General features: G+C 40.3%; 1 protein-coding gene across 1 annotated transcript; it reads right to left on the bottom strand.

Annotated features, from left to right (window-relative positions):
- Positions 1–7,509: 7,509 nt before the first annotated feature.
- Positions 7,510–11,099, bottom strand: LOC147628449 (putative pentatricopeptide repeat-containing protein At3g15130). The gene is made up of 2 exons (XM_086813051.1): positions 10,794–11,099; positions 7,510–10,438 (listed from the first exon to the last, which is right to left on the bottom strand). Exon 2 carries the CDS (start codon positions 10,426–10,428, stop codon positions 7,510–7,512), a length of 2,919 nt encoding a protein of 972 aa, XP_086669177.1. The 5' UTR covers positions 10,429–10,438; positions 10,794–11,099.
- Between the last annotated feature and the right edge of the window lie 215 nt (positions 11,100–11,314).

Below are 11,314 nucleotides of genomic sequence, written 5' to 3'. Positions count from 1 at the left end.
TCGCAATAGAGGGAAAATCAAAGGCGAATGGAACATGCAATAACCATTTGGACGACATGGTCCGGAGTCAGAGGCAATCCGATCCAAAAAAAATTTAGAGCAACAACTTTGGGCTCATTGACACAGCGTCCACTGTGATCGCTAGGTGTTGGCAGCCAACTAGCCCGTTTAGCCGCCCATTTCACTACCCACACTGTCCTGTTGTCTAACAAACTCTTATGGTTTGAGTTTCTTACCTTGTAACAACCTTGTAATGGTTTCTTGGAAATGGGTAGTACCCGAATGGATATAAGCAGCAAAGGGGGGATTATTCGGATATATATGGATTAGACGATAAGAAACTGAGGGGATAGTTGAGTGAAGAGTTGATGAGCTAACTTTTGCCAATGTATTGTATAGTACTCTTTAGATTTCAACCTAACATTGAGGAATGTCACACTGCTAACTTGTCTCTATTATTCTCTGCATAGTTTTGTCTATTTTGCATCCATTCCATGTTAAGTGCATTCCTATCTAGATGTGAACTCCTGTCTAGAATCATGACGGACCTAGGAACTAACCTGCTTACAATCACAATTAACTCCCCAAGCTTAGGCAAACATGTAGCTCAACATGACAGCATTGGCTTATCGCATTGGCCACATTTGCATTAGTCGCCGCTCTTTAGGAACTGACTAGGTGGTCCGGAACCATGTAAGTGCCGGGTCTTGACAGGACACCGCCATATAAGAGGCATTCATCTAATAGAAATTCAACCCTCTCTCATTAACATTATGTTGTCATTAACTTAATCTTTTTGTGATTAATATTAACCAACATTGCTTAGTGCTAATCATGCTTTCATCATGAAGTTTCTAATCACATTTGATCCACCATGATGCCAACAATTGGTATCAAGGCATAGATCCATCACCCCAATGCTTAGGCTATGCTTAATCTTAATTAATCACTATGCTTAATGTTAATTAATATTTAATGATCTTGTATGCATTTTGTTATTCTCCTCCACAACCACTGCCTAATGGTGAGCTGATTGCTCACTCCACACCACTTCATTTCCTTAGCTATCACTTGAAGCCACTTCCCAGCTTGAAGGCACAACCGCGGACCATATCAATCAACACGACAGTGCAAAGCATGTTGCCTACACACCATAAAAAATCAACCTTTTTGGGGGGAAAATTAGATCTCGGAGCTTTTGCTTCAGATTGAGACAATTCCTTCCACCCCCTACTAGGGGTTTTCAAAGGTTCTATACAAGCCTATCAACTCAATTTTTGGAGAAAATGCTATCATGTAGAAGATCTCAACCTGGGAGCTCTCTACTACCTACTTGGTAAACTGAGATTAAGCATTTATTATACCTAATTATGTGTTTATGGTGCTAATCTCAAGTAGATACATTGCTATTGATGCTCCAAAAGTGCCTGTTCTCTGCTATCATAATAATAGATTATCTGTAAGATTCCTCCCCAACCTCTCAGGATGTCCAGTATCTTCCCTTGTAGTCAAATCCCTCTTCAGAAATATAAAAGATCTTGTTTCTACCAGTTTTGGCCTAGAGAGAGAAAATCTTCAAGAGAGTGATAATTCAATTTTTAAATATTTTTAGATGGAAAAATATCTCTTCTTATTAAAATAAGTTTCCCCGAAACAGAAGTTCAAAAAGATTTTCAGAAGGTGCATTAGAAATCAAGTATAATTTGTTCAAGAGGCCTTATCCTGAGGGTCAAGATTTTTTCAAAATTTTAAATTAAGGTTCCTATGGGCCAATAAGATCAATCCATGTGTGGGGAGGAGATAAATCCAATTTGTAAAAGAGAAATAACCAAAAATGAGTAAATTCTCACATAAGATGAAGAGTTGACTATGTACAAGGGTTATTAGTAAAAAAACTATGAGTATTACTAAAAAAATGAGATATTTTGGGTATAATGATTCCATTTTGACATGTGTAAGGAAGGGGAGTCCCTTCAAGGAGGCGCCTACTTCACATGCTTGAATGAGTTTTAAACTCAAAAATAATGTGATATTTTTTTCTCTCCTCTCTCTTGGATCAAACCGAATAAAAAAGGAACCAAACCGAATAAAAAAGGAACCAAACTAGGTCCAAATCTAGTCCAAATTCAACCAAACTGAATCTGGAAAATTCTAGAAATCATTTGGTCTTGGTTAGAGCCTCCCTCTCCTATAGATAGAACGTGAGCCCTTTGTAAAAAAAATAGGAGAATTATACTATGTCAGAATTATGCTGAAATAATGATAATTTTTACTATTCTCTAAAATTCTCTCCAATTTGAAGAAATTGGAGCTTCCCTCCTTCTTCAATCTCCATTGGTGGCTCCATCAGCATACCAAACCAATTGATTGGTTGGGGGCCTCTACCGTGATGATCAAAGAATCAAGCAATTTGTAAGGTAAAGTGTGAATTTTGATCTTTTTTCAAAATTTCTCAATGTTTCTCTCTTCTCAACCCCTCTCAAGCTTGAGAAGCTTAATTGGAATGGCTTTTTAATGCTATTGAATTTAATTGATGAATGGAAGTAAAGAAATACATAAATTTCCATGTATGCTTAATTTTTATGGTTTTTATGATTTTTGTCTTCTCTAAAATGAATATGATGTTATGCCTCATTGAAAAAAGGCATTCTCCTCTCTTCTTTAGTAAATCCAACCATTCTTTATCCTAGATGAATGATTAATGGATAAAATCAAGCTTTTCATAATGTTTCTCTTCGATAAGTAGAAAATGTTTACATTAGAATGATTTAAATACTCTTGGTGAAATTCTAATTAATTTTAGAGAGTTAAAAATTAAAAAATGGTCAGCCATTGACTAGTTTTATGTTTGCATGAACATCCGGCTAGGAGACCTGGGAACTCTTTTCCCTGGTACCCGGGACAAAACCTAACCAAATTCCTAATTGGATCCCATCACTACAGTGGTTGGGCGGTTGGCTAACCCATGGGACTGGATGGGGTTAGGCTAGACTGATGGATCTATAAATCGAGACTCAATTTCTGTTTAGTTCGATAGATGAAGTAAATCCCAAACAAAAATTGTTCTATGGAAAAAGAATCAACGGGTGTGCCTCTCGACCCAAGTGCAATCTGTCCCTTGATCTGACTATGGAATTTACGAGTTCGGTCAGATCAGTTCAGTTAGTTAAGGCTTTTGACTACGTCAGGGAAAAGTTATCCTGGTGGAATTGCCCGTGCTTTCCGGGCAAAGGAAGTTTTTCCGGATTCGGTTTTGGAAAAATCGATGGATTAGTCTCTTGTGGGAATATCCGTGGGGGCGAGGCCCCGAGTGTGGGACCCTGCCCCGCGCAAGAAGTGCTACTTCCGCTGCTAGCACCCCTGAATTCGTTGCGTAGTGGGGTCAGGGATCTTACATTATCTCACCAATTGGTGATTAGTGAGCACTAATCTGATTTTTTTGAAACATTTAAGGGTTCATTCATACCGTTGGGAATTCGCTATAGCTCTCTATCACCTCACATTGCAAAAGCCCTTTGATTTGGTGCTCCAAATGCCCACTCCAAATCAGTCTATTCTCTGTTTTTATGCTTTTGGGAGTGTGTTTTGCATTCATTGATTAATATTTGTTTAGTGCTAGTAAAAACCATTTGTAAAGGGTTTAAACACTACCATTGGTCTACTAGATCAAGTGGTAAGACCACCCTATCTCATTCACAAATCATGGGCACACGAGCGGACTTCAAGTTTGATGGGATGAACTTCCACACATGGCAAACTATAATCAAATTCATCTTAATGGAGAAGGGCTTGTGGAGTGTAGCAAATGGCAAGGAAAAGAAACCTATCACTAGGGATGCTAAAGCACTTTGGATTGCCAAAGACAAGAAGGGCCTTGGTATTATTACCTAGGGATTGCATGACTAATTTATCCATTACTTAGATGGTAAAAGGACACTTCATTTGAGGCTTGGGAAGAGCTAGAAATGCTCTTTGGCACACAAGCTAAGAGTTCCAAAATCATCTTGCTAATCAAGTATTTTGAATTAAAAAATGAACTCTAGAAAGTCTATGCCTAGCATCTAAACTACATGAAAAGCTTACTTACTCAATTGGTTGCATAAAAATCAATATGGATGAGGATGTATGCATTGCAATGCTCTTAAAGAGTCTTCCACAAGAAGACTATGGAAACATAGTAACCACCCTCACCAACATTCCTTCTCCAAAGCTTGGAGATAGAAGCATCACTCTTAGAGGAAAAAAAGAAAATCAAGCAACGACACAACATCCAAGAGAGAGCTTTCTACAACAAAAGTGGTTCATTCAAGAAAGCTGGATTCAAGACTTTCTCCAAGGGACCTCAAGTGAAGAAGGAATTCTCAAGGAATATTTTAACTTATGTGGGAAACCTAACCATGAAGAAACAAATTGTTTTTGCAGAAACAAGGCCCAAAAGGCCTACCTTGCATGAAACAGAGAATGAAGAAGATGAGGAGAAAGAAGAAAAGGACTCACTCGCCAAGGCTAGCTACATTAAGGACAGCTGGGCTTTCTAAAGCCTACTACATAACCAACCCACTTGGAAGTCTACTCTCTATAATAAACTTGATGTAAACATAACGAGATCTCTAGCATCAACCATCATAATTGACATTGTAAGCCTAATTGAGGTAAGAACTGCGAGCACAAGCATGGCCATCATAATCATCATTGTTAGTTGTAACTTGGACTAGCATTAACCATGATAACTTACATTGTAAGCCTAATTGAGGTAAGAACTATGGGCACCAGCATGGCCCCATCATAATCATTGTAAGTTGTAACTTGGACTAGATTGTCATCATCTATTGGATATGTTCTTAGCACCTAATTGGTTAGCACCTAATCCATTGATTAGATCAGTTTAATGACTTGTACTCATCATGCCTATATAAGTGGCATTCATCTAATAGAAATTCAGCTCTCTCATTATCATTATGGTATCATTAGCTTAATCTTTTTGTGATTAGTGTCAACCATCTTGCTTAGATGATCTCCATGCTTACACCATGGCTATCCTCATCTCATATGAGCCACCATGAATTCAATCAGCCACCATGACTATCCTCATCTCATATGAGCCACAATGAATTCAATCAGTCCTATTTGGCAAGGTCCCCAATATGAGTAGTAGTCATCGTGTTGAATGACACCACCCGCATGCCCCACCATCGCCACTTCCTAGTTTAGACATTGGATGTTGGCCATTTGTGGTTGATAGTTTAGGAGATAGCTTATGTAGGCTTGGCTCCATGCCAAGTAGGATGCATGTAAGTGCCGGCCACCTTGTCCTTTGGATTGTGGGACCCGTTTGAGTGCCAAGATGATCTCAGATGGGCCTAAAGCAACCTAAAGACTGTAGGCAACTTTTATAGTTCCATTCAAGCAATGTGGTCAATTCGATGCTCTTGGATCGGTTGTTAGGGTGTGGCTAACCTAACCTTGGATACTATAGATAGACTAGTTTTGTAGCCTTTATCACCCAACCATTTCATAATGTAAAACATGGATTAAAAAACTTTGTCAATCAAGTTACATTTTTGAAAATTTGGGAAGACACGAATTACTATTTTCATTGAATAGTGAGATTGGGGTTCTTGTAGAAATCCTAGTAAAGGGAGCACATAGGTTTTAAACTTTGAATGGTTGCTTATGGTTGATACTTTAATTTTAATATTTGCACAGAGATATGGAGCACGTAGGGTTTGAACTTTGAATGGTGGCTTATAAAGTTTAAAACTTTGGATGGTTTAATTTTAATATTTATGCAGAGAATGGTTAAGTGTTCCTGAAATTAGAATTTCTTAAAGCTTGGAAATCTATTGTTTATTTATCTGTCTTGAAATGGTGGTGGTATGGTGATGGTGTAGTTTTTGTATTCCGGTTGCTGACATCTGAAGTATTTACACTCTTTCCTTCAATTCTGACGGTGAATTGGAATAAGAATCTTGTACTCTTGGTCCTCTCCTTCAGTTGGTGGGTACACCAAAATTGTTTGTCAAGGTCAAAGTTCTCTTTGAGGGAGAGGGTGATAAGGATCTCTGTTGAGTTTCCCCTTTTGGAAAGGCTTTTTACCGCTTCTACTATATAGATGACGGCTTTGCATTCTTCACCAATCTATCCAGTGAAGGATCCGACCTTCGAATGAATCGATGAAGAAGTGTTTCATCATTCATGGTGTGAGCATAGTGAACAAGATTTGCATAAGATTGATGGTACTCTCTTCGATCGATTTCCTTGCTTGAGACAATTCCAAGAATTCATTTAGCTTTTCCTCCTGGAATCCCGAGGGACAAAGTCTTTGTTGGAGGTATGCCTTCATATATTCCCATCTAAGCTGATAGTGATTCAAATAGTTGGATTCAGTATGATTTCTCCAACTACTTCGGGCCACTGTAGTTATCTAAAGCCGAGCAAGGGCAATCTTACTGCAATCGTTATACCCTGCTATATCAAAAACTGCTTATGCGAGGTTATTCCTTCTCTTTGGACTGGACCTGGTTGAGATCTATGGAGTGCTTCTTTAACATCATTATCCAATGCTTCCACTTTAGGTACAACATTCTGAGTTTGATGTCCACTCCTCATGATTTCTTTTTGAAAGAAAAGATCTTCTCATATCAAAATCTTTACAACAGTTGAGTACGAAATTTCTTGAAGAGAAGAAAATACTTCTTTTATTTCTTTAGTGGTTAGTGCATCGAAGAAAATACTTCTTTTATTTCTTTAGTGGTTAGTGCATCGTTGGGGGAAAATCTCAACCCCCTTGATCCAATGTATATGGTTGAGACTTTAGGTTCTTACAAGTGGGTCTTTTCTTCTTCTTAGATTGGGGTTTAGAGCTTCTATGGGCATCTTAGGGATCCATAACTTCCCATTGCCTTCATTCTACACTTGTGCTTACAAGGCCACCCACCACTTCCAACCTTCTTGATAATGGGCTTTGATGGTCTAAGGTCTTTTGACAGCTTGCTTCAGATGAGTTTCTATTGAGGCCTTGATCATAGTAAAAATGGACTTGAAAGTCACTCTATGAAGTGACCTTTGCACTTAATTTTTTCAAAGGGTTGGATTGCCTTACCTATACGGCCAATTTTCCCCTTGGGCCATTGGTGTGCTGGTCATGCCCATAAATTGGGTTGTGCCCTTTAATAAGGATGTCCATCCCCTAATAGGAGCCCTTTAATAGGGGTGTTCATCCCTCAACCTTACCGATGTCATTTTGGATTTAGGGGGCAGATTCGGAGTCAAAAGTATTTTTTCTTGTGTGGGACAATTGCGAACTCTTCATTTCTCACCTGTGCTTGACAATTGGTTTTTAAGTCCCATTCCCTGCACATTGGTGCTTGTCATATGGATCATACATGATCTGCTAGCTTAGCTATGATGAGACTCCTCTCTCTCTCTCTCTCTCTCTCTCTCTCTCACACACACACACACACACACACACACACACACACACACCCCACTAGAAAGTAATGTTGGCTCTCAGACACGGACTCTATAATTGATGCTCAACAAATTTGTTACTAGTGCCGAATTACATTCATGTGTAATGATTGAACTAGAAGCCAAAGTAAGCTTCTCACCATGTTCATACAACATATCTTGCTTGTACTGTGAACTTAATGAGGATTCAAGGTTCGGAACAAATCCTTGAACCTTCAAGTCACCTATCAATCTCTTTAATAGAACACAAATCCTTTCATTTTTTGGGTTAGCTCTGTCGCCCACACAAAACTCGTGCACAATATTATTGACATCAATCCAGGCCCTTCCAGGCTTTTTCCAAGCACTCAGACATGCTCTTAAGTCCTGGATCCTTGAGACGTCTTTGAAAAGCTGTACATCAGCGCACATGTTCGACATAAGCACATAACCAGCTGCCATGTTGGGATGCAACCAGATTAACTTATCCAAACAATCTCTCCCTAATTCCATGTCTCCATATGTCTTACAAGCAGTTAGCAAGGACATCCAACCAATAATGTCAGGCAAGGTTGGCATGGTTTGAATAATGAGTTTCGCCTCCTTTAGGAGTCCTGCCCTACCAAGAAGGTCCATCATGCAATTATAGTTCTCAACACTAGGAATGATGCCGCACTCTGTGTTGATAGATTGAAAGAGATCTTGAGCCTCCTTCACTTGGCCCACTTGGCTAAATGCCGACAGCATACTGCTATACAGAACTCTTGACAGTTCAATGCCTTTCCCTTGCATGGCCTCAAGACACTGCCTGGCCTGTCCCCACTCACCGTGATGGCCATACGCTGCTGAAATGACACCCCACGTCACCCTATCTCGTGACTGCATCGCATCAAACACTCCGCATGTGTCCTGTAGGCTTCCACACTTGCTATACATGTCAACAAGGGTGCTGCTGATGTGAATATCTGAATCAATTCCAGCTTGGATGATTTGATCATGCACCAGCTTGCCTTTTCTTAAGGCTCCAATGCTGCCACATGCTTTTAGGATTCCCAAAAATGTGACTTTGTTTGCCTGGAGTCCTCCTTTTTGCATTTTGTCAAAATATCGAAACGCATTAAGACTATGACCACGTTGGGCATACCCGATGATCAGTGTTCCCCATGACATGACATCTCGATTCGGTAACACATCAAACACCTTTTGTGCTTCCTGTAAGCTTTCACAGTTGACATACATATCAATGAGGGTGTTAGCTATCACTAAATCTGAATCGTAACCACTTCTGATGATCTTTTCATGGAATATCTTTCCCTGTCTTACAGCTCTGATGCTGCCACAAGCTTTCAAGATGCATGAAAGAATGACTTTGTTTGCCTGCAAGCCCTCCTGTTGCATTTTCTCAGAAAGATCAAGAGCAAGATGTCCACAGCCATGTTGAGCATATCCTGCAATCATTGCACCCCATGAAATCATGTCCCGATTTGGTAATTTATCAAACACTTTGCGTGCCTCAGTCAGGCTTCCACATTTGGCATACATGTCAACGATAGCATTCCCAACAACAGCATCAGATTCAAGTACCCTTGTAATGACTTGAAAATGTAGCAGTTTCCCTTGCCATAAGGCCCCTATGCTACCACATGCTTTCAAGGTACAAGACAATATGAATGTATTCGGCTTAAAACCTTCAGACTGCATTCTTTCAAAGAACTCAAGAGCAAGATGACCATCCCCCTGCTGTGTATATCCAGACACCATGGCTCCCCATGATACTTCGTCTTTACAACTTATCTTGTCAAAGACTATATAGGCTTCACCCAAGCACCCACATTTTGCATACATGTCAACAACGGCATTCCCAATGTCTATGTCAAGCTCAAATTTGCTTCTGATGATGATGTCGTGTATCTCCTTGCCCCGCCTTAATGCTTCAAGTTTGCTACATATCTTCAAGATGCACACAAGCATAAACTCATTAGGTTGTATGCCCTCTCCTTGTACTTTATCAAAGCATTCAAATGCAAGAAGATCATGCCCATGTTGAGCATAACCTGAAATCATCACACCCCACGAGACCACATCTCGTTTTGGCAAAGTGTTAAACAACACTTCTGCCTCCTCCAGGCACCTGCACTTAGCATACATATCAGCTAGCATGTTTTTGATGGCTATTCCCGACTCAAATTCACTTCTCATGATCTGGTCGTGTATAAGCCTGCCCCACCCTAATACTCCTGTGGTACCGCACGCCTTTAGGGTGCATAAAAAAGTAACTCTGTTTGGTTTTATACCCTCCTTTTGCATTCTTTCCAAGAGTTGTAGGGCAATTAGGGCAAACCCATGCTGCACATATCCTGCAATCATTGTAGTCCATGATACAACGTCCCGCTCTGGCAGCCCACTGAAAACTTTTTGCGCTTCCTGCACACTGTGACACTTGACATACATATCCATTAAAGCATTCCCAGCAACCACATCCAATTTCAGTCCACATCTTAGCATCTGATCATGTACGAGCTTGCCTTGATAGAGGGAACCTAAGCTACTACAGGCTTTCAATGCACTAGAGAAAATGAATCTATTTGGGTTTATTCCTTCTTCCTGCATTTGATAGTAAAAGACGATAGCCTTTTTGTCTTTCCCAAGCTTGACATAAGCTGAAATGATTGCATTCCATGTGTATAGGGTTGGCTTTGCAACCTTGTGGAACACTAGGGTTGCATCTTGTAAACTCCCACATGCTGAGAAGAAGCGAATAAAATGGTCCCCAAAGAAAGCTAAGGCATCTAGCCCATTGCATATCATTAAAGAATACAATAGCTTCCCGGCTACTAGATCTTGCTTGTTGGTGCATTCGTGTAGAAGACGGTAGAAATCACAGTCTGGTACAACTACACCTTTCTTATCCACAAGGTCTATTGCTGCCAGCTGTTCCTCTAAGCATGCACTCCTTATGCCTCCAACAAATTTGGTCATTTCATCACAACTGTACACCAACCACATCAAGCAATAAACTGTATTTTTAGTAACACAAACTCAGGTCAGCTAAAAACATGGCAAGGAACTGGTCTGCATCCATACATAGGTACACACACACACACATACATAGGTGAGCTAAAAACATGGAAAGGAACTGGTCTGCATGCATACATAGGTAATACACACACACACACATTTGTGTGTGGATAGATATACATACATGTACACAAACACACGCACATACATGCATGTATACATGAATACTCACATCATTTATTGAATCGTACACATGGGCATAAAGACATGCATGCACACACTGCTGGTTTGGAGAGCCAGTTTTTCATGTGGTTTAACGAAGTTACCCTTGTTGAAGCACTCCGAACGCAACGTGAAGAGGGTTTTGGATTCAGAAAGCTGGCTCCTTTGCCATGGTGTGGGCCCTTCATCCAAACCCTAGTACGGCCCTTCGCAAGAAACCAAGCAAGCTGCAGAAATGTTGTGGTAGGAGAGATTCCTTGCAGCCAACGGAGCTTGCCGTTCGATCAGATTGCATCAAAAATCTATTATTCCTGTTTGGAAGAGTTGGGCAACATCCACACCCTAAGGTCCAGCCGTCCGCACGATCCTCTTCAGACGGACAAGGTTATAGCACGTTTGTTTTCACCAATAAGCATAAGTGGATGTGGGCGATGTGGTTAGTGACTTAGTCTTGCATTTGGGGAGGTCATCCAACATTTTGTCTTTCTTGCAAAACATGACATGACACACTCCCGCTTCATGGCGGGCCCAGATCTACATGTCGGGAGATGTTTGTGAAGTGAAAAAGTGCCAGACAATCTTAGTTTCACTCATGCCAGATAGAGATGGTGGCTTGTCTACTGAT

Source organism: Cibotium barometz, chromosome 19 (assembly GCF_041138505.1).
Source record: "Cibotium barometz isolate CiBa-2024 chromosome 19, ASM4113850v1, whole genome shotgun sequence".
Classification (NCBI taxonomy): Eukaryota; Viridiplantae; Streptophyta; class Polypodiopsida; order Cyatheales; family Cibotiaceae; genus Cibotium; species Cibotium barometz.
Note: the sequence above shows the minus strand (reverse complement) of the source record. Positions and strands in the feature narration are given on the sequence as shown.

Bases quoted from the DNA above. Each gene is read 5' to 3' on its own strand.
- LOC147628449 (XM_086813051.1), bottom strand. From the start codon at position 10,428: ATGACCAAATTTGTTGGAGGCATAAGGAGTGCATGCTTAGAGGAACAG.